Below are 23,633 nucleotides of genomic sequence, written 5' to 3' on the forward strand. Positions count from 1 at the left end.
CAGTTAATTTTTAAGCTATTTTCCCTTTGCTTTTGTTCTTTTTTTCTTCCTATTATCGAGACTTTTAAAATTAACAAAAATTTCAGAGGCTTCTGTGGCTTCAGCATTTCTCAGGTCTTCTGACTCTGCAGTTGAAAATACTATAAATGGTCACCAAACTGGTCTTTTTGTAGGGGTTGGATCAGTGCTTTTGTAGGCAAGTGTGGGATAAACACCCGAGAACAGTTAGCTGTTGAACAAAGGATTTTATTATGAGACTATGTGAAATTGTGTCCTTTCAGTAGTCAAATCCCTCTAATTCTAATATTACTTTCTGTTGTACACATTTTCTTCTTCAGATTCTCAGATGCTTTACGAATCCTGACATGTGACACACCTCAAAGTAACCAGCGAATTCCGTGTTTCAGTCGTACCAGTAGTTCAGGTAAGTTTAAGAAAACAATCTGCTGTGAAATTTAAGGATGCAAAATCTATTTTTCTTCAAAATCTTATGTATATGTACTGTTTTTCAGAACAACTGCATTTCTCTCCAAAATGGAAAGTGTAAAAAAAAAAAAAAAGTTTTTTAAAGCTTACTAATTTTCATTTTATAGTGTTTTTGGGGAAAAGTATGAAAATATTGTAGGTTGTCTAAAATAAGCACATATTAAAATGAAAAATCCTAAAGATCTCTTCACTCCTCTGCCCACAAAGATGGGTCACTGCTGTTAATAGTTTCCTGTTTAACCCAGTAGAGCTTTCCTGATTTCCAGCACGTGAACAGCCTCTGCATTCTTTCAATGGCCATATAGTTTTTCATGAAATCTATACGTTCTTCATTCCTTTACTGAAGAAAACGTCTTTTTCTAAGATATATTTAAACTCTCCAGCAAATATTTTTATACACACACTTTAGGCTATCATTCTAAGAGTGAGACTGAAAATTTAAATATGAAACAAAACTGGATCAGTTACATACTGTAAAATACTCTGTAGCCATTTGATTTAGATTTATAAAGCCTATATAGTATGGAAGATGCCCATTTAAGATGTTGAGATAAGGTTCTAACATTATATGAGGTGTGATCACGTTTATTTAAAAAATATGGATCACATTTTATGTTTACTGTCTCCTCTGTTTAACAGTTGTTTCTAGATATTGATTTGAAGTTTATTTCTCATTTCTGCTTTAATATATTTTCCAAAATTTAATTATGTATACTATTATGTATACTATTTTTGTAAGTGAAACTGGTCTTTAAGAAAAGTAGATTACTCTGTCTTTAAATAAGAATTTAAATAATCTTCCTTAAGAGTTGTAGATAGAAAATGTAAGATGTTCATGCTCTGCAGCTACAGGATGCTGGAGAATGCACCTGTGATGAGTGAGTTTATCACTGATTACCTCGGTGGAGACTGCACACCACAGGAAACGGGCATCTCAGAAAAAGGGCGTTAGAAAGGACTTCTTAGAGGATCCAGGCTTGAGTTAGATGCTCTGAGGAGTCTCCAAGGAAGAGTGGGCTTGTTTTTTGAGTTGGGTGCTGTGACAGTTTTATGATATAAATATCTTGATAAATCTTATCTAGAAAGAAGGCTGACTACAGGGGGAGACTAAAGCCACAGTTGGTAAAGGAGCAACTACTGAGACAAAATAGGCTGGCATTTAAATGGTCCTTTTTGTGGTTTGGAAAATGTTGATGTTTTGTCTTTGTTCACACATGATTACAGAGTGATCTTCATTCTTGTCCTGAATTATCCTGGCCACAGAGTGACCTTATATGATGCTGAAGTTCTTTGAAGCAGTTTATGATTAATGGGAGAACACCAGGGCTGAGCTCCGAGTCCCCAGCCAGCTTGTGGCCACACCGCGGTCTCAGTGATAGTATTAATACAAGGCCAGCTCCCAGGTGTAAGGGGCTGTTTTTCTCTTTATCAGAGTGAAGCAAGCAACTGAAGTGATTATAAATGCTTTTTATGAACACTAGCTACAATTTAATTTGAGAGGTTTGCATTTTACCTGCTTCCTTGTGAGAATACACAACTGATTAAAAGATAAACTGCAGAGAAGCAAAAAAACTAAAAACTGGCAGTAGGCTGCAAAACACAGTTGTACTGAACAACTTAGATCAAAACTTAACTCATCTTTTAGCTGTTATGATTTATAATTAAATTTTCTGTTGCAGTAGAAACCATTGAAGGTTTTCAGTGTTCACCTTACCCTGAAGTTGATCAATTTGTTCTCTCACTGGTGAATAAAAATGGCATTAAAGGAGGTAAAGATAATTTTATTCTTTATTAACTGTTATACGATAGAGTAACAGTACCTTTAGAAACATTATTTGTGGTTCAGGAATTCGGCGGTGGAACTACTTTTTCCCAGAAGAATTGTTGGTTTATGACATTTGTAAATACCGCTGGTGTGAAAACATTGGAAGAGCCCACAGGAGTAATAATATCATGTAAGTAATAATGCTTGTTAATGAAGTCTATGTATTTAACCAGTATTATATTTTAAGTGTTTATAATTTAAGATAAAAATGTAAACATGATTTTGTTATAGATTTAGTTGTAACTCATACAACTTTTATTTGGCTTGTGCTTTTTAATATTTAATTTTGAATATCTTAATTATTACCTTGCCTCAGCACAGACCATCTTTATTTGTACTTTATTTGGTAAAATAACCCCTTAAATAGTGAAATCTTGAGGAAACTACAGCAGAATTGAGTGGGGCTAGAAAGAAATGAGCCACCGTAGACACCTACGGAGTCTAAATCAAACGTGAGCAAATTTGGACAAGAAGGAAACTACTCTGTTAGGGTTTAAGAATTAGAGTTAAAGGTTATGTTAACATGTTCAAGACAAAGAATAGTCCAGAAGAGAACCAGTATTTATTGAATGCTTGCTGTATGTGCAAGGCCTTGTTTTCGGAGCTGTCCTTTATATGCCCCTGGAAAAAGAAGAGGAAATAGAGGGTGCAGTAAGAGCAGAAGTAGAACTTTACATCATGTAAGGAAACATTCAGAATAGGGATAAAACAGAAACCCATTCACTATCATTTATGATGTTAGCAGAATTTCTGTGTTTTAATATCTAACATCTGGAGGAAATGGCAACCCACTCCAGTATTCTTACCTGGGAAATCCCATGGACAGAGGAGCCTGGTGGGTTACAGTCCATGGGATTCCAAGAGTTAAGACACAACTTAGCAACTAAACCACTACCAGCCAGTACCTATCAAAGCTCAGACTTCAATATATAAAGCTTTTACAGCACATGGGCCAGGCCTGAGAAAATGATCATGAAACTTTTGTTAAAAAGCTGGAAAACATCTTAGATATTATGATTCAGTGCTATAATGTATACATAGATTAATTCAGTTTAAAAAAAAAATTTCAAAAACTCAGTGCACAAATCTGTAACAGAAAAACACAAAGCCCAAGACCACCTGTAGTCCCAGAACTATGGTTGTGATTTTGGTGTATCTTCCTAGTCTTTTTTTCTGTTCATGAATGTTTGCCAGAAAGTCATTTCATATGATTATTTAACTTTGAGATTCTCAGGTTGCTATGTTCTTTCTTTCTGAAGAATTACAGGTTGTATTATTATCCAGTGTGTTCCTTTTAAGTGTGAAATACATCGTGTGTGTGTGTGTCTATATATATGTGTGCATATACTTGCCGTATCTACCACTTTTAACCTCAGAAGTACCTTGTGGGCCCAGGTACAGATTCTTTAGAGATAATAGCTGTTGTCCTGAATTTTGTGGTAATCTTTCCCACTTCATGGTTTTTTCCATATTTGCTTGCATCTCCAAACAACATAATATTTCATTTTACGTTTTTTAATCTTAGGGTAAATTGGTCCTTTGACTTGCTTTTTGGTCAGCATTATATTCATGAGGTTTAGCTGTTGCTTGTCTCCATCACTGCATTTGTAAGTAGACCACTTCATCTGCTGTCCTGCTGTGGACATTTGGCTTGCTGCTGTAAACAGTGAAGCTACAAATTCTGTATAGATCACTTGGCACACATATGCAAGTTTCTCAAAGTGTATTTCTAAAACTAGAATTGCTGTGTCATAGAATATGCATGTATTTCATTTTATTAGATAAATTATTTTCCCAAATGGTCATGCTACTCGATATTCCCACCAGCAGTTTTCAGACTTTGTCCTGCCCCATATTCTTATCAAAATTTTACTATCGTTACGTTTTTTAAATTTGTTTTGCTAATCTGGTGAATTTAAATGGTATTGTGGTTTTCATCTTAATTTCCCTGATTACTGATAAATGTGAGGATTGGATCGTCAGACCTCCCTCATCCAAATCGGAGATCTTACCCAGTGGTAAGCTTTACTCGTAGTTTTAAAGGCATAAGGAAGCAGAGTCAGGCCTGGGACACCAGGCGCAGCTCCCCACGTCCTTGATCCACCGGACACCTTCTCTAACTCCAGCTGAGAGCCAAGGCAGGCGCTAGCAGCCCCTGCACAGCAGGGAACACTGAGGTTAGGGGCCATCTGTCTTATAGTCATGGTTGCATAGCATGTGTGACGTGTGCAGGGAACCCTGTCTTATAAACTCACAGACTCTAGGCTTGTTTACCATATACAGCAATCAGAGACCTCCTGCCAAGAGCATTCTTTATAGACAAGGACGCTCAGCTGGGCAAACTGCCACTGGCCCAGTGGTTCCCAGACTCTCTCAGTTCATGGTGCCTTTAGTATCTTAACTTTTTCACATTGCTCCAAGTACAAAAGAAATACCTATACTTATTAATCAGTTTCAAGCAACTTAATATTTGCCCTGATAATTTAGTAGCACTTTGAAAAAACAATATTCATCAATTGAAACAAAGTATTCTTATTTCATTTTTAAGTTGAGATATAATTGACATTTAACATTATACTAACTAGCTTCAGGTGTAAAACATTTGGTATCTATGTACAACTGCGAAATGATCTCAGCAGTAAGTCAAGTTAACATCCATCACCATGCATAGTTAATTTTTGTTTTCTTGTGCTGAGAACTTTTAAGATTTACCAATTTACAAATCTGCAATATAGTATTAACTGTGGTTGCTGTGTGTATATTACATCACATTGAATTGACTTATACTTGGAAGTTTGGAACTGTTGAATTGACTTATACTTGGAAGTTTGGACCTGTTGACTCTTAAGTACACTTATTAATAGGCTGTGTGTCCTTTTGAACCCTGCATGCATAAACTCAAACTTTGGGCTCAGGCTGGACACTGCCAGCCTCACCGTCACGTCTCATTCCACATTTATCCTACTTTTTTATCACTACCGCCAGTACCAAACACCCAGCTCTACAAAGACAGGACATCACTGAAAGGAATGGAGAAGGGTGATGCCATAGTGAGCCTGTGAGTTACAAGCAAGGGGCTGCGAGGTGCCTGACAGATGTCAGGTGTCACCCTATCCCCTCAAAGACAGAAATATCCTGCATCGCCCTGGGGCACTTTGGTGCAGTTTGGAAACTGTAGCATATGTCTGTTTATTAGGAAGTCTATTATTGGAATGTTTATGGGGACCTTAGACTGAGTTGCCAGCCCATTTTTCTCTCCTTGGTAAATGTCCCAAACACATAGTTAGCCATTTTGTGTTTCTTTTCTATGAAATGTGGGAAGATTTTAAACTACGTAAAAAAAAAATACTAGTGATTATAGGATTGTTTGGGTTTTCCGTAACTCTGCTTGGTTTGGTATATTTCTATCTAGTACTGTGTCTATGAAAATTTTCAGCGTTACTAGAAAAAGTTTGTGATATATATTTTTAATATATTTTATATTTGTAGTTATATCTCAATTTCTAATACCACTTATGTCTTTATACCTTTTTTGATTAATCTTGAGTTTTATTAGTCTTCATTTTGTCCTCATTGACTTTTAGCAATTCTTGTTACTACTTTCTGCCTTTTAAGATTTATTGTTGTTCATTTTCTAAATTATTTGTGTTACTGCTAAAGATTCTAAATTTCTTTCTAAAGACCACTTTAGCTCAGTTTCACATTTTATTTTTGGCACCACTGTGAGGCTTGTGGGATCATTGTTCCCTGACCAGGGATTGAACTTGGGCTCTTGGCAGTGAGAATATGGAATCCTAACCACTGTACTGCCGGGGAATTCCCCTCAAATATTTCAATATGTAATTTCAATTCATTCAGTTCTAAGCATATTCTGATTTCCATCATGAATTTTCCTTGAGTCACTTGGTTATTAAGAAAAATGTTTTAAATTTTTAAGTTTTGAGTTTCAGTTCTTTTTATTGCTTATTTCTAAATAATCTGTTTTGTGGTCAGAGAATGTGTGAGTGAGTACTTATAAATTTAATGATTCATACTGTACCTAGCATAGTTTTTTAAATTGTTTTAAATTCTCATTCAAATTTTTGATATCCTGAGTTTTGGGGAGGTTGTTTGGTATCAATTATCAAAAGAATGTTTTCTTTTTTAAATCTTAAATTATGGTTGAATATTTGTTTACCCCTGAAGTTCTGTAAGCTTTGCTCACATATTTTGAAGATCTCTTAATTGGTGGGAACAAGTTGAGAATTTTTTCTTCTTGGGAGAAACTTTGGTCAGTATGTAATTTTTGCCCCAAAGTTCATATTTTTGGCAAACATCGTTTGCCAGATATGTTTGCATCCTTTTTACTTTCTATCTTTTCTCTATCTTTAAGTCTTAGGCATCTCTCTTATAAATGGCATGTAACTGAATTTTGCTTTTTATCCTGTCTGGAAAGTACTAAGTTTTACTTTTTGTTTTAAATGTAAAGGATTTTGGTTGACCTGAAAAATGAAGTTTGGTATCAAAAATGTCATGACCCTGTCTGCAAAGCAGAAAACTTCAAATCTGACTGTGAGTTACTAATTTTTACATTTACCCAAAGGAAAAATTAGATATTATTTAAAACAGTCCTATTGTCTTTCTGATTCAGGCTTTCCACTACCTGCGGAAGTGTGTCTTCTGTTTCTTCTCAAAGAGGTAAGTGCAGTTTGTAGTTTCCTTCTGGTTTCTAACTAGTTCTTGGTACAGTGGTTCAAGGAGCTGATGGTGTCCAGGCATTGTCTAAACATGGTTTGGTCCTTTGTTCCCACTTGTGAACGTGCTGCAGTGATTGTTCTACCTCAGCACACATCTGCTGTCAGCCTCATTTTTTCCCACTGCTGCATAAGAAATTGTGTACATAGCTATTAACCAGTTTCAGACATTTTAGTTTCTCATTTTTTGCTTTACAAAGTATATAAAAATATATTTTCTTTATACCTTGAAAGAATTTTCTAGGAATAGTTCTAGGATTTCTAGAATTGTGTCAAAGGATATATATACACTTTAAACTTTGGTAGATATTACCAGATTGCCAAACCAATATTTTTCTTTGAAAAAAACTTTTACTTAAGTAATTCACATTCATTGTAGAAAGACATTACAAAATACATAAAACGCAAAAGGAAAAATCATTCTCACTCATAATTTTACCCCTCAGATAAATGTTTTGGTCTGTAGATTCCAAAATTAATAGTGTATATACTATATTGTGGACTTCCCTGGTGGCTCAGACGGTAAAGCGTCTGTCTACAATGCAGGTAGGGATTTTTCCTACTTAGACTGTCATATTTTCTGTGAAAGTGAAGTCCGCTCAGTCGTGTCCGACTCTTCACGACCCCATAGACTGTAGCCTACCAGGCTCCTCTGTCCGTGGGATTTTCCAGGCAAGAGTATTGGAGTGGGTTGCCATTTCCTTCTCCAGAGGATCTTCCCGACCCAGGGATTGAACCTGGGTCTCCCACATTGTAGGCAGACGCTTTACATCTGAGCCACCAGGGAAACCTGTATTACCAAATTGTTCTCCATGAAAATGATGGGAAATTAGGTTACCCTCCACTTGCCATTTCTTATTTTTACCTTTTAATCTGTACCAAGCTGGTAGACATAAAGTAGTATTTCAGGTGTTTTAATTTACAGTTTAACATTCAGATTTCTATGTTTCTATTATGGATTGCCTATAACTGCCCTGTTTACTTTAATATGAGGTCTAATATTTTACAAGAACTTTGTATTAAGTACTCTTCTATACTTTTCCCCCCCACATCTATCAGCCTTTTGTTTATAGTGTTATGGTTAAAATGAAAGTTACCTGCTATAGCTGCATGAGTGCTTGAGTTTATAATCTAGGTAACTGTCTGGTACGTATTCAACTCTAAAAACATCTCTCCTGAAAAAATTTATACTGAAATGGTAGAAACCTCCTTGATCTATAGGAGCTGGATGGATATAAAATACCTGATTGCCAGTCTCTGCTAAATTACTAGGTTAAAAAGTATTTTCAAAGAACCAAACTTTGTCTCTGAGAATATTTCATCCTTGTTTATTTGAAGTGTTATTTTGATAAATGGCTGTGGGTTTAGTGGGTTTCTAAAAGTTTATTTTTTTCCTGCTAATCCAGTAATACCTTGAAAACACCAAATTGTAAGTACCTTTGGTGTACAGTATTACCACTGCTTGGATTTAACTGTTTAACAGTTAACACTTTTAGTATTTTAAGCTAAACTCCAGCGTTACTGATATTTGCCTGTTTTTCTATTGCAATGAAAGACTTTTAACCTGCAGAAGAACAAGGAACCCTCCTGTGCGCCTTCTCTCTAGATTCGTTCTTAAACAGTTGGCCACACTTGTTTCCTCCTGCTACTGTACACATGACATTATTTTTGATGAATCTTGTCCTCGGCATTTCAGGCTGCTGTAATAGAGTACCTCAGACTGAGTGACTTACAAACAAATTTCTCACAGTTCTGGAGGCCGGACAGTCTCAGATCAAGGTGCTGTGGACTCACGTCAGCTCCCTGGGCCACTGTGTTGTCCCTGGTAGAAGGGGCCACAGAGCGCGTGTGCCATCCCCTCTGATCTCAGCACCTGCCTCCTGCAGACCCCACTTAATACCAGCACCCTGGGCGTTAGGACCAAGCCAATGAATCTGGGGAAGGGGGTGGCAAACGTTCAGTCCGTAACAGGTCTCTTTAGAGTAAGAGCAGACATCAAAACCCTTCATCTCTTAATATACATCTATAGTGAAATTATTCAGGAAATTTCATGTTAATACAATACTATTTAATACTCAAAATCCAGTCATACTTTGACAGTTATCTCAAAACTTTTTTCAATCCATGTTAACTTTAAAACTATCAAGAAATTAGAGAAGTTAGTCTGTTAAGATAGCAGACACCAGTTTGCCTTCAGCTAGACTATAGACTATCCACTAAGAATATCAGTCTGCCATCTGTGTACACTGGAAAGAACGTACCAGGAGCAGCAGGCATTTCCAATGTGGAGTTTTGTGAGTGTCCCACAAAGGCAGCAACGATGAGCCCATGGTGGCTGCACTGGAGACAGTACCATCCAGTGTTTAGTATCTGCTGAACTGAACACCTTAATTCAGTATAGATCACCTGGATGGTGAAATTATCACATTCTGTTTGAATAATCGGTATTTTCTCCCTATGCTGTTCTCCCTCTTTGGAACTACAGGAAGAGGAGTTTACAACAGATACGACAGCAAACACTGAAATCAAGAGTCCTCATGAACCATCATCTTCTGTGTCGTCAAAAGGGGCGTTTTCCAATGCTGACTGGGATAATGGCATTGATGATAGTTACATTTTGGAGGCTACAGAAGATGCTGAATTAGCAGAAGCTGCAGAGAACAGTCTTCTCGCTTATAATGGGATGGATGAAATTCCTGATGAACTACTAATAGAAGTATTACAAGAGTAGCTAATTATGGACACTGACATAACTAGGCTGTAATCTACATGAAGGCAGATTCTTATTAAATAAGCCTGTTATATCAGCTGTTTTATTTATCACTTTACTTCCAAATCTTATGTACTGAAATAAACCATTTTTATTGAAAATTAGCTCCAGTGTGCTTATTAAAATTCAGTAGAATTCTCCTTATGTGATTAACTATGTTCACATCAGCTTAATTTTGGATGTTTATTTTTAGAGTAAAGCATCTGTATGTTTAAGGGCTGATGAGGTGTCAACGCTGTAAAACATTTTAAAACTTAGTACTTGGTGTTAACTATAAAAGTTAATTATGGCCTCTAAAATTACTATATTAAATTCTGGTGACAAGCTCAAGGTTATACATACAGTCTGAACAGTAAGACAGTTTCCTGCTTTTAAACTTATCTGAGAATGTTATAACAAAAAAAAATTCAATTCAAATAATAAAGTTAAGGTTTTCTTCCCATTCTTCTTTGTGCAAAAATGTATACTGCCTGTTACCTTCTAAAACTGTATCATGAGACTAATCCTAAATGTGCACATCTTAGTAGACTGTTCTCATTTCTGGTCAAGGAGATTCTCTAATTGATAGTTGATATTTTGCAGATGATTTTCGGCTCTTAAAAGGGGTCTTGCTTTGAACAGCAAAGCTGGAAGGCTGGATGAATCATACTGTTGAAGAAAAATATTTAGATGAATAAAAAAACTTACATAACCCTCTTAAAATCCTATCCATTTTATGTAGTTCAATGTTATGACCAAATGCCAATGATAAGTGTTTTCCATGAATCACTGTTCACTCATTTTTACAAAATTGGTTTTAATCCATCACCTCAGAACAACTGATAAACAGGTTGCAAGGGAACTGTTCTGCAAAGCTTGAGCTACTCATCCAAAAGACCAGCTGGCTCAAAGAACAGTGGCATCTGAATCATTTAAACCAGAATCTCCCTGGACAGGTCAAGACGTGGTCTGGGCAAGTTAGCTAGAGCTCTGTGGGGTCAGCAGGTTCACTGTAAGAACTGACGTAATGAGAACACCAGGCCCATAAAACTCATCTAGAAAAATTATGTTTTGAGAAAATTAACGATGTGGTTCTCAGTTGCCAATCCAAATGTCCTTAATGATTAAAGACAAAATTAAATACAAACCCAGCATAAAAATAGGAAACAAAACTCAACTCATGAGTTTGAAATTAACGCCAAATATCATGGTACAATTTGTATCTAAGGGCAAGTGACTAAAATCCTGACAGCTATATCATACTTACAAATTTTGTTGCTTATGTTTTCAAGGTGGTTTTCTTAGAAATGAAATTAAGCACAAAGCTATCAGAGTGACTACAACCCAAATAATTTTGTCTATATCACCTACCATTAGGCAATTCAGTTTAACAAATATTTGAGAGCCTAATGTGTTCAACCTGTTGTACTGGGGGGCACCTGCTCTCAGGGGAGGAAGAACTAACATTAGGTACCGGATTCTTAGTTTAAAAAAAGAGGTAAGGCATATACCCTAGTATCTACACTCTGAAAGCATAACACAGACACACTACTATATATGAAACATAAACAACAGGACAGGGCCAGCTATATTCAGTGTCTTGTAAGATCACAGAAAAGAATCTATGCCAACCACCCTTTTCCCTCCTGCATGCCCTCTTAAAACAGTTTTCAACTTCTAAAATCATACCTACCATTTTTATGGGATAATGGCTACTTTTTCAGATACAAAAGATAGTAAAAATACAGGCTGAACAAAGAACACGAGGTCGGTCTTCAAAACTTGTATAGGTTTTAGTGGTCTTAGTCTTAGGTTGAAGACAGTTGAATTTTGTCCAGAGGATACACTTCCCTTCAAGAAATTCAGATCTCTGAAGCTTAAATACCTTAGTAAAATCAGTGTTTCTGGATTTTCCTTTACCTCTCTGGCCTTAATTATCTAAAGAAGTGGTGTGAACAAACTTTCACCAGTTTATAGGGATGCTTTTTGGGCAGACCTGGCATCTCCATTGTTCTCCCCTCCAAGCTCCAGCTCTCTAACAGGCTGCCCTGTGTCTTCTGAAGCAGAGTGAAAATTAAAAACTGAACTTACTGTTTCCTTTACACTTGGTTCTTCCTCTTGAACTTTTGAGTAATCTTGATGAAGCTGTTTAAGATTAGACAGGAAATATGCTGCCTTCCTAAGGGAAGCTTTTCTCTCCTGAAGTTCCTCATACTTTATTTGTAGTTGTTTCAGCTCTGGTTCTACCCTAAAACAGAAAGGTATTTTTCCCAAAAAGAAATGACAAAGTGGAACTACAGCCTAAGGTGTATGAGGTGGAGTGTGTAAGGATTCTGAGTGAAGCAAACAAATAGGGGAGGTGGACTAGGTGGTTTAAGATATCATTAGCTTTGAAATTATCAATGTGAATGATTCTGAAATCAATTTAAATATAGCAAAAACTCTGAAATATAATGCCTAAAAAGTACTTAGCAGTGAAGCCCACAGAAAAATATGCCTTATGTACCTTAAAGTACATTAAGTCATTTTTAGAGTCTTAGGAACTACTGAATTAAAACATATACTTGGGTATCAAGATTTTAGCGCCCCAGACGGATGTAGACCAACATTGCTGTTTGGCAGTAAAAGCATGGACAAAAAGCCTTTCCTCTGCCCCTCTGTCTTACTGAATTTTGCCCAAGTCTAATAAAAGCAGTGGAGAAACTATCTCAGTGCCTGGATGCGATGTGCAACCTTGGGCAACCTCCTTTCTGTCTCAGTGGCTCGTGAGTCTTCTAAGCACATGAAATAAAAAGGACACCTTGGATTTTGTGGACCAATTTATAAAAGAATGGGGAATGGCTACCGTCTCTCATTCTCACAAAGATATATTTAAAACCTGCTCTAATATCATCTTATAGAAGTCTCTGTAACAGTTCTGTGCGTTGAACCACTGCCACGTTCTGGGAAAGCCCCTGAGCCAGTAGGGTCGTGGGCAAGAGTGCTGGGTTGGCAGCCAGCAGGGTCGTGGGCAGGGGCGCTAGGTTGGGAGCCAGTGGGCAGACACTGGGTCCCGGCTCCCCCATTCCCGGGTGGGGGGCTGTCGGCACGTTACTGCCCTGTGCCTTGGGTTTTCCACATGTAAAACGATACACATTTCATTTCTATGCCTTTTCAAAATACTATACCTCTCAACTTCTACAATTCTGTCTAGAAACAGAATTGAAAGGTCTGTGAGACAGATCCAAGTCTTACATAGTTGTCTTGTGGCCAAACCACCTGCCTCCCAGGGTTATGGTGATGATTAATGAGTTGGTAACATAGGGCACTTAGGACGGCGCCCAGCGACACACAGCTAACACCTGAAAAAGCATCCCGTCGTGATTACTTTTCTGACTTTGGCCTGGGCCCATGAAGGCTGCAGCGCTGGCCAGCAGCACCTGTCCAGAGGGTGGATCGGGAAACCACAGGCCTAGACAACCTGTTCATCCCTCTTTTAGACTTCTGGGGCAGGTCTCATCTTTGAACTCTGCGCTCACTCAGGCTGTCTTCTAAGCCCACTTCCCACACTGTTTGAAGGCTCCGGAAGGGCAGAGAGCCTACCTGACATTGCGCAGCCTGCTGCCGCTTTGCTGCCAGCCCTCCGGCTCGCCCGGCCGTCCTGTCTAAGGAAGGCGGCTTGCACTCCAGTCTTCCTGAGCACACGTGGAGACAGACCTGGAAATTCTTCTGGCCTGACACCTGGGCCCAGGTGTGTCATACCGAGCGATACGTCTCAACGACACTCATGAAGACTGGTGACGCCTCGTACGACACTGTATGCTATGCCGGTCACTGTGTGGCACCTTCTGTGCATCGACTCACTTAGGTCTCACAGCACCCTGTGAGGTACAGTCACCCTTATGCTCATTGCAAATAAGGGAACTGGGGCACTGAGAGGATAAGCAGCCTGCCCAAGGCTGCCCAGCCAAGAAGTGGTAGGGCCTGCACTCAAACCTCGCGTCCACGCGTTTAGTGTCCAATCAGAACGCCTCTCAGGTGGGAACTGGGAGAGCTAGTGGTGGAAACATCAGGGCTGATTTGCTGAAAGCTTCTCAGCTCGGCAGTATAACCTCCCTTGACTGAGCTCCCAAGCTCAGAGAAGACCTGGTGTTTAAATGCAACCCGGCAGCAAGTTTTACAGCAAAGCCTCACACGAAATGCCACAATTAAATCCTTGTTGTAAGTTCTCAAAGAGGATTCCGATATTACTTACTGAAGCAATTCATCCTGGACTTCAATCAAATGTTGCCTTTTCTTTTCGATTTCGGAGATCATCTAGTAACAAAAATTTGTTACGTCAGTTTTGTAAATATTTGAGCACTGCCTTGTACACTGTGCCAGGTACTGGAATCACAGTGGGAAACACAGCAAACCCCGCTCTTAGCAACTTTGGTCACACAGGGAAGACAGACATGACGTACAAACGGTGTAACTACAGCTTGTGACGTGTGCTATGAAGGGAAAGAACAGGGAACTGGAGAAGTCCAGGGGGATCCTCTTGCAGATAGCCCTGAAGTGGAGGGCCGTATTTTACCACCCTGTGAGCTATCAAGTAAGACATTCCGATGCCCTCTAGGTACACTAGGAAAATACTGAAGCATAGGAGTGCCATGACACAATTTGTATTTTACAGAGAACATTTCAACAGAATTCACTGCATCATCTCAACTATCACTTTCAGCGACTACCTCATATTCCACTGCTGGACATTCAGACTACTCCTGCTTTCTTATGAGAGATGTAGGAATGACCAACAAGAAATTAAAACTGAAAAACAACAAAGGCTGTTGTTTTTCACCCAAGGAAAACTATCCATTTCAAGCCTATTTCTGTTATAAACATAGAGGGGGGCTGTGCTTCCACACGTGGGTTCATGCAACTTTAGAGCTAGAACAAGGGATGTGTTTTGGTCCAACTGTAAACAGGTGGGCTGGAAGGGCCTCGTGTTTCCTTGCGGACCGATTGGCAGCAGGACATCAAGGCGGCAGCAGCACCATGACAAGAAAGATCATCTCCTGACCTTGACCCAGTATTCTTCCTAGCCTCCCCTTCTGAGACACGACACAGTTCTTTAGTCTGAAAGACGTCTGACATACACAGTAGTGATAAACATATCACATAATACTCAACCATGTAAGTGGTCATTTTGGGCTTGAGCGCCGTTTTCAGGCCAACTGGGACCCCAATTCCTTAGCCTACATCTCAACAACATTACTGACTTGATCAGTACTCACCTGAACAGTCATTAGATCGACCAAACAAAAGCCTGACTAAAAAGATAAAAGGCCTTAGACAAACTGTAGGTCACAAAACCCAGAGTCAGGTCTTTCCTTGCCATCTATGTGCACATTCTACAGGACTGTGTCTTTAATCATGTAAGTGATTTACCTTAGCATTCTTCCTTTTCAGAGTCTTCAACATCTGGACTTCTTGAAGCTACACAAAACAAAAAAACAAGTATTTGCATGCATTTCCCAAAGTCAAGTATTTATCAGTTTACAACATGTCATATCCAGTTTCTAAGGAGCTCTTCACCACACTGGCAGCAAATGCAAGCTTTTCCAAGACAACAGTGGGCTGCTCAGGATTAGTTAAAAAAATAAAAATTAAAAAATTAGACCAAACAATTTATGTCACTGAACTTACCATTTTGATGAGTTCTTCTTTCAAATTAGAATGAAATTTGTTGATGGCTGCCTTACAAATCCGAGAGTCTATTTTTTGTCTGTAGCAGAATTAAGAAAAAGTCAAACTTAGGTATTCTCTGAAAGATTTGGAAAGGTGTGTTTCATTTGTTTAGCATTCCCAGATACCCACAGTTTGGTATGTGCTATTCTGAATATCTAAGATGGCATGGTCAGCTTGCACCGCCTTCTCAGATTTAAAAAATACTGGAAGCATCTCAAGAAAAGAAAAAGAACTAGAACTCTAAGTCCTCACACATGTGGCCAGCTCTTCCCGACACAGGCCAAAGCCACAGGAGACACTAAACCATGTGGAAAGTGATGGTCCCAGACAAGCCCAGGCTTCCCTGCCGCCTGATCCAGTGGCCAGCAGACTTCAGCCCTTTCCTCCCTCTCTGCCACAACTGGGGACGGGACTGGGCCACACATTTGGACTAACTGATGCGTAAGCAGCCAGAAGCCAGCTCTTCAGCTCTGCAAAAGCTGACTCAAACAAAGAAACTGGTTTGGGTCCCTGTCATCAGGGACAGAAGAGCCCAGTCTCCCTTCCTCGCAGCTGGGCACAGACCCATGGTGACCCACACCTTGCCAGGGTGGAGCTAACCCCTGCTCGGCCTTGTCACAGAACAACACTATAATTTAAAGTCTGAATTGAAAATAAACCTCTTGTGTGAATGAGAAGTTGTCATATAGCCATTTTTTTCTTGGGACAAATACATGAGGGAAAGTCACCCAAGAGAAGGGGACTAGGCCCATGGCCTAATTCTTCAGACGCTAAGCAGGAGAAATGGCCTGCACTTTTAAACTTAAAAAAAAAAAAAAGATGTTAAAAAGTATTTCTAGTGACATCAGAAGACGGTGGAATAAGAAACCCCAGACCTCATTCCTCCACAGGGTAACCAACCACCACATATAGCCCCAAAAGCCTTATGAGGAGGACTCCAGGAACAATTAAGAAGCTGCAGTTAACTGGTTCTGGCAAGTTCAAAGTCTAGATATTGAGTTGAAACAGATAACAGAAGCCATTTCATATCAACTCTGATCGCCCTTTTCCCAGAATTAAACAGTGTCCAGGTATTATAAACATGATGTGCTTTGGGGTGGGGGCAAAGAGAGAAGACTAAGATATCACAGCTTGCCAAAGTTCTAATCTTACTGGTGGGGGGTTATAAATTTAAGGATAAATACATTATTCTAAAAATACGGGTAATTAAGTGTAATGGACTAAAGTGAAATTCAAAGATGGACACTGGACTTAAAAAGGATTTTGTAATTAACAGTTTAACGTGAGACAAAGGAAGTAAAAGTTAAAAGAATGTAAAACTGGCAAATAGTAGCTAAAGAAATCTAGTGACATATGAGATAAAAGATTTTAAAACCAAAAAAAAAAAAGCATTTTTAGGAATGAAAAGAGTCACTTCATAAGGGTAAAATGTTCAATCTAAAAGAGCAATTTTAAACATGATATCCTAGTAAAATAACCTCTATAGAGATAGCATAAATTGATAGAAATACCAGGAAAAACTGAGTAATACTGATTCTACACAGATCCAATAATTAGAGCTTCCCCACAGATTATTTGCTAGGCCATAAAGGAAGCCTCAGTATTTAAAAAATAGGTATTACCAGTCCATGAAATTGGACTATAACTATTTAAGACAGAAGATTAATAAACACAAATTAAAAAGTCACATACATGGACATACAAAAACATACTACTAAATCAGAGGCTTACAGAAAAAAGTATAATAGAAATTTAAAAGTATGTAAAAATGATAATGAAAGTTCTACATATCAAGCTGTGCTATCTCAAGGGAAATTTATTAGGGACATAAATGACAACATCAAAAGACTCACTCATACTCTAGAAGAATGTTCTCGAATGCAGACAAAAACACATCTAATTCCGTGATGTCACTGGCTTTCTTTTCTTTTAAACACCAAATAGGTGCACAGTCGGAAGTATCTAGAACATCAGGATAGGTTAATTTAATATACTGATTATCAGCAATTTAGCTCTAGGTCCAGGGATCTGAAAGCCTACAACAAAAGCATTCCACCAAATTGCTAAAAATAGTACAGAGGTTTTGAAGAAACACGGGGGAACAAACAGGCCCTGTCAGTAGGGCGCCCTCTAGTGGCCGCCTCCTTGGTTGGCCCACTTCTGAAGCAGCAAAAGCACAGCCGTCCCTTAGTTACCCTGCTGTACCTGCTGTTACTGAATGCTACTGGTGAAGCAGATCTTTGTTAACTGTGTTTTGTTAGTTTTCATCTACCTGACGGATCAATTCTAGGACACATGAAGATTACTGCGTGTATTGATTCAGACAGCTGATATAAGAGATTAACTATAACTATGTACATTTGTGAATGAAATATTACATATTCATTAAAATGGTATGTAGAATACCAAATGACAAGGATATGAGCCCACTTATGGTGAGGAAAAGCTCAGTAAAAGGACTGAAGAGTATAGATCAAAAAACATGGCAGTTACTCTGGGGTGATGGAATTGTAGGTGATGTTATCATCCTTTCTATACCTTTGAAACTTTCTAAAATAAACATTTTTATAATAAAAACATAAAACTTATCTTTTAAAAAACTGAAGAGAGAAAATGCTTTATTTTCCTCCCATTTTTCAATAAACTTTGTGCCAATAAAAATGATGCAGAATAATATGCATGTATCTCAAAGGTACGCTGAACGAAAAAAGCCTTCTAAAAGTACATAGTTTGATGTCTGAAGAGTGTATAACGTGATGAAAAATTAAAATAGATTAATGAATAGGTGCTAGAGCAAGTAGAAATAAATTCTGATGGTAAAATCTAGTTAGTAGGTATATGAATATATATTGTTCAATTCTCTATCCTTTGTTGTATATTGAAAATTTTCATGATAGATTGCTAGAAAACTCAGCTACTCCAAAGTCACACATTTTTTAACTTTTTAAAGTGGAAATTTTATATACTTAAATGTACTACTTTATCAAATTAAAAAATATATTTTTAATAAAGAACTTCTTAAATGACTGACTACATATAAAACACTGTTCTATTACCTGAGTCTGTGGCATAACTTCTTGGTTTCTTCCTTTTGCCAGGAAACATCTTATTTTTCTGAGCTTTCTAAAAAAACAACAACAACAAAAAAAAACCACAACAACCCACAGCAAAGATTTTCATGTAAGAGAAGGTTCTCTTAAAACAAGAATTAAGACAGCATTATCAGACACTGTCAATACTTTAGCTACAATTCGATCCCTATGTTGGGATAATACCCTGGAGAAGGAAACAGCAACCCACTCTTGCCTGGAAAATCCCTTGAACAGAGGAGCCTGGTGGGCTACAGAGTTGGACACAACTGAGTGACTAACTTTCACGTTCTCATTTTTTTCTAAGTTAATATGTTAATCATATAAATTATCTAACAATATAAGGGAACACTGAACAAATAAAACTACCTCAAAATAAAAAGTCATTAAACCTTGCAGCTGCCGTATAACAATGGGTGCCTTGGAGGAACTTGAGCTTTTATCATTTAAGATAATAATATGTGGAATCAGCTCAATTTCTGCTCCAAGCTATGATGAAGTGACAGCTTCTGAACTAGCTCTCTTGCCATGCACAACCATAAAGCAGGGAGGAGGGTGGCATCGGACAACACGCAGGACAAGTCTGAGACGCTCAGAATGCAAACCTATGGCTGCCTCGGTCCCCCCAGGCCCGGGACACCTTCCTTCAGACGGCAGCACAGCAGCTGCATCCCCACAGAGAACAGTGTCCTGCCCTGCTGAGGAGGCAGAAAGCAGGGCACAGCGGCCGAAGCCCCTGCAACAGGCTGTCGGAAGAGGACACAAGGGGTCTGGGTGGGGTCCCTGAGGGTCCTTGACGCCTACTCCACGCTTGCAGGGAGGCTACACAGGGGCGCTGGATGTGCTGTCGTGGGATCAAGGACGTAACAGGTGATAAAGGACAAGGAATACTGGCGGAAATTAGAAAAAACGCAGAGGCCTCACTAACTAGTTAAGAGCTGTTGATCCAGCTGAGCGGGGGGGAGACCCCAGCTCAGGGGTAAGAATGTGCCCGAGATCATGCCATCTCCAATTGTCCCCAGGGCGGGGGGGCAGACAGCCTTAGAGATTACAGTACAACAGTTTATGACCCTCTGAAGTACCTGGTACATAAACAGAAACACAGTATATTTATGATGTTAAAATTCAGTTGGAATCGTTAGGAGGAAAAATGTCTAAAAAGGCTTCTTAGGGAAGACAACAATGAAAAAGGTTTAAGAAACACTGCTTGAGAGTTAGGGCTGCCCTAGACCCATTCCAGCTAAGCCTAAAGCCAGTCTCTGGCCAGACTCAGCAGAGCCTGGGGTGTGGTGAGCACGACTCCCACTGGCCTGTGTGCTCCCTGCTTCTGAGTGAGTGGCTCCTGTGACTCTGGTGGGACGGTCACCCCCCGGTCAGTCACATCACGCAGGAGGCCACCGCTGCAGACTCAGAGGCCCTGGCTGGCTCTGAAGGCATCGCCAGCTGCCCCGGCGGGAGAGGGCCCTGTGGGGAGGGCCTCGGGGCAGCCTCTGCTTGCTGAGTGTAACCCCCGGCTTCCACCAGAGAGGAAACAAGACCACAAAGATCCGAACTCTACCAACAGCTTGTGTGATCTCAGATGAGGATCCCGAGTCTCAGGTGAGAGTTCGGTCCTGGCTGGCACCTCAACTTCAGCCTGTGAGACCCTGACCCTCACCAGCTAAGGCGAGCCTGGACTTCTGACCTACAGAAACTGTGGGAGGTGTAAATGTATGTCGTCTGAAGTCACAAAGTTTGTGGTATTCTGTTTTACAGTGACTGACACTATTAATAAAGAGGTTGAGTTCCACTGACTTAGAGAGGCTTGGGAGACCCACTGAGGCTTTCCACAGACTGACCCCAACAAAGGATAAATCACACCCACAGAAGTTCAAGCTGATCAGCCAATAATCAAGCTACCTATTAGAATGAAAGTCAACATTCAGTCAACACAACTCAAAATCTCAACCACCTGTCAACAACAATGTATAACACACAATTTAAAACTACTAGATTAAAAATGTTACACAAAAAATGTGACCTGTAGTCAAGACAGAAAAGAAGTACTCAAAAGAAGCTGACCCACCATAGTCCAGGTATAGTCACCCCTTAATGTCCAAGGAAGGTGGGTTCAGGATCCCCCAGGGACCCCCAGATCCACTGATATTCAAGCCCCTTGTATAACATGGTAGCACTTGCACATAACCTACTTCTTCCCATTACATTTAAATCACCTCTAGATTACCTATGATACCTAATACAAATACTATGCAAATACTATGAATACTATGACATACATACAAATACTATGAAAATAGTTGCTGGTGTGTGGCAAATTCAACTTTTGCTTTTGGGGAACTTTATGTAATTTTTGTCCCCGAATATTTCCTATCAAGTAGTTGGTTGAGTCTAGGAATGTGCAACCTGCAGATACAGAGGGCTGACTGTACCTGACCTAGAAAGCAGAGACTTCAAAGCCGCTCTCATAAATATTAACATGTCCCAAGAAGGAAATGATGGACTTAATGATTAAGCAGATAAGGAATCTCAGCCAAGAAACAAACTATGAAGGAAAAAAAATAAAGGAAGTTCTAGAACCCAAAAGCATACTAAAAAGGAAAAGTTATTGGGTGATGTTTTATTTCCTATGGCCACTATAATAAATTACCACAACTTGGCTTAATAAAGAAATTTCGATAGATCTGGAGTTCAGAAGCCTGAAATCCATTTCAGTGGTCCAAAATCAAGATGCTGGCATATTATGACATATTAAAAGCTTGATTAAGAGATATTTCATGTCAAGAATCTTAAAAGAGAATAAATATGACCCAGAAATCTTAACAGAGCAATTTCTTTCCTAAGGAAATAGCCAAGGATGCGCACAGATATTCTGCTAGGAAAAGAGAAATCAAAGCACTTACATTTTAGAAACTGCACTTCTTCATTAGTAAGAGATTAACTAAACTATGGCACATTCATGAATGAAGTATCATGTGTAGGAGCGTGGTTCGCGGGGAAGAAAAGCTTAATGAAAGACTGAGGAGTGTAGACCAGGACGTGGTTCGCATAGGGGAAGAAAAGCTTAATGAAAGACTAAGGAGTGTAGACCAAAACATGCAGCAGATATTTTATTTTGGGGTGATGGAATTAAAGGATTTTATCTTCCATTCTATACCTTCTAAATTTTCTGAAGTAAATAAACTTTTATAATAAGAAAAATAAAAAACTTCTCTCTCAAAAGAAGCGAAGGAAAAAGAAAATGCTTTCCCTCCCCCTAGACATTTTCAGCTTTTCTCCCCTCTCCAGGGGGATGGCAGACACTCTTACCCGCTGACATCCTGTGGCCAGCGTCACTTCCTCAGCAGAGGACTTGGCACTCTGGGGTCCTGTCTTCTGAGCAGTGACCACTTCAGCTGGTTTCTCCGAAAGTTCTGGAAGTGCTGTAGCTAAAACAGCTCCATGCCAGGTACTTATGTTCTCTGTGGGTTTAACTTTTCTCCTTACATCACTTTCTTCAGGGCTTTCAGATTCATCACTGATGGGCTTGAGTTTTCTTCTTGGCTATATCAAGAAAGCAGCCTTACTGTTTAGAAAATACAAATGCTTACCATTCCTGTTAGTAAATAACCATAAGATCCACATTTCTTATCTCCAAACTTCAAGACTGAATGTAATAGGAAGATGGTAACCTCACTAGTGGACACTGGATTAAAGGGTTATCAGGAAACACTCCCAACAGTGTGTCGAATTACCCGTGACATCTACACACATTACATGGACGTTACGAAAACTGACATGGTACATAGAGGTTTAAGATCTCTGTGATGAGAAATACTTCAGATATAAAACGATCTGATTTTTATTTCTAAAAAGTACCTTCTGAAACATAATAAACTCTTTCTGAAAAATGCTGCTACACGAACATTTTCTCTATTTGCAGTCAAACAGTGTATGAAATATTTTACAAAACATTTCTTCCACTTGCATCCAATCTAAATAGTATAGGAAATATCTTACAAATTAAGATGGGAGAACAGGCATACCTTTTTGGCACTAATCTTTACAGACTCATTTTCACTTGCTTCAATTTCAGAAGTGTCCGAACTGTACCAAAGAACAAACCATCAATATCTTGCACACGTTTCATTTTTATTCACACGTGTCTTCTAAAAGCTGCTCCTCTGACACAAACACAAGCACAGTTTAATGAGATTTCCCACTTGTTACGGTGGGTGGGGGGGCGGGCCGCGGGGGGTGGCCTGCCACCTCCCCAGACTTACCGTCACCTCCTACGCCTTGGCACACCCAGGCCGCATCACTTGAGCTCGGGCAGGCAGTAAGAGCCAGTCACTGCAGCCCCTGTGGCCCCGTCAGAGGCGCCCCTCCCTCCGCCACCACTCCCCGTACACAGGCACCACCGGTACCAAGCCACAGATACAGGCCCAAGTTTAGGAACCAGAAAAGGGAATACCTTCTTTCATCCTTTGAAAAGGAAAAATAACTTAAATTTCTGATGAGAGTGCTTTCAGTTTTTTCATTCGCCCTTTAACACCAACTTCGAAATTCAAGTATGAGGAATACAATCACTTGAACAATGAGGCGGCTTCCTGTGACCGGATCAGCGTCTAGGAGGAAGGCCATAGATAGCGGAGCAGAGGGAGACGGGGACGCCTGGCTGCGGCACCAGGGACACCATGGTTATAAGATGAGCTGACTTTTGAAAGCACTTTTTCAGGCAGAGGAAAAAAAGGGAAGGGGAAGGAAAAGTAAACAGAAGCAGACGGGTGTAACACCCTGGACGATCAAGGGACAGGACGGGAATCAGTAGAGAGCGCACATCTTGTTGAAGAGAACACAGTGCCAGAGAAGCCAAAGGTCAAGACCGGGAAGACAGCGAGGCGCAGGGTCCTGCTCGCCCCTCCCCGTGCTCGGCGCAGCGCCGCTGCTCATCTGCACCGAGGGTCACGGGAGCGGCAGTCCCCTGCCCGAGACCGCCGGAGATGGCAGCACCAGGGAGGGCGGGAGCCGAGAGCGGCGCTGGGGTCTGAGGCCGTCTCATCCTG

General features: G+C 39.7%; 2 protein-coding genes across 5 annotated transcripts in view; one reads left to right on the forward strand and one right to left on the reverse strand.

Annotated features, from left to right (window-relative positions):
• The window catches only part of PRIMPOL (primase and DNA directed polymerase), a 53,051-nt gene extending 43,136 nt beyond the window's left edge, over positions 1-9,915 (forward strand). Inside the window, exons 8-14 of one of the 3 annotated variants that reach the window (XM_040243051.1) lie at positions 339-424; positions 2,169-2,255; positions 2,333-2,441; positions 6,780-6,862; positions 6,942-6,988; positions 8,451-8,473; positions 9,530-9,915. In XM_040243051.1, coding sequence (XP_040098985.1) covers positions 339-424; positions 2,169-2,255; positions 2,333-2,441; positions 6,780-6,862; positions 6,942-6,988; positions 8,451-8,453 — 415 coding nt within the window. In that variant the 3' untranslated portion in view covers positions 8,454-8,473; positions 9,530-9,915. Of the gene's footprint in view, positions 1-338; positions 425-2,165; positions 2,256-2,332; positions 2,442-6,779; positions 6,863-6,941; positions 6,989-8,450; positions 8,474-9,529 lie in introns of all 3 variants that reach the window. The other 2 variants (XM_040243048.1, XM_040243049.1) reach the window with 2 other exon arrangements.
• CENPU (centromere protein U) overlaps positions 2,855-23,633 on the reverse strand; it is a 56,867-nt gene continuing 36,088 nt past the window's right edge. The window contains exons 5-14 of one of the 2 annotated variants that reach the window (XR_005721488.1): positions 22,614-22,674; positions 21,898-22,131; positions 18,559-18,625; positions 17,356-17,464; positions 15,461-15,539; positions 15,203-15,250; positions 14,028-14,089; positions 11,885-12,041; positions 5,146-10,462; positions 2,855-5,112 (exon numbers count right to left, since the gene is read on the reverse strand). Coding sequence is in view for 1 of the 2 variants with exons in the window: in XM_040243052.1 (XP_040098986.1) it covers positions 10,349-10,462; positions 11,885-12,041; positions 14,028-14,089; positions 15,203-15,250; positions 15,461-15,539; positions 17,356-17,464; positions 18,559-18,625; positions 21,898-22,131; positions 22,614-22,674 (931 nt within the window). In the remaining variant the exon portion in view is untranslated. Of the gene's footprint in view, positions 10,463-11,884; positions 12,042-14,027; positions 14,090-15,202; positions 15,251-15,460; positions 15,540-17,355; positions 17,465-18,558; positions 18,626-21,897; positions 22,132-22,613; positions 22,675-23,633 lie in introns of both variants that reach the window. The other variant, XM_040243052.1, reaches the window with a different exon arrangement.

Source organism: Oryx dammah, unplaced genomic scaffold (genome assembly GCF_014754425.2).
Source record: "Oryx dammah isolate SB20612 unplaced genomic scaffold, SCBI_Odam_1.1 HiC_scaffold_7, whole genome shotgun sequence".
NCBI lineage: Eukaryota > Metazoa > Chordata > Mammalia > Artiodactyla > Bovidae > Oryx > Oryx dammah.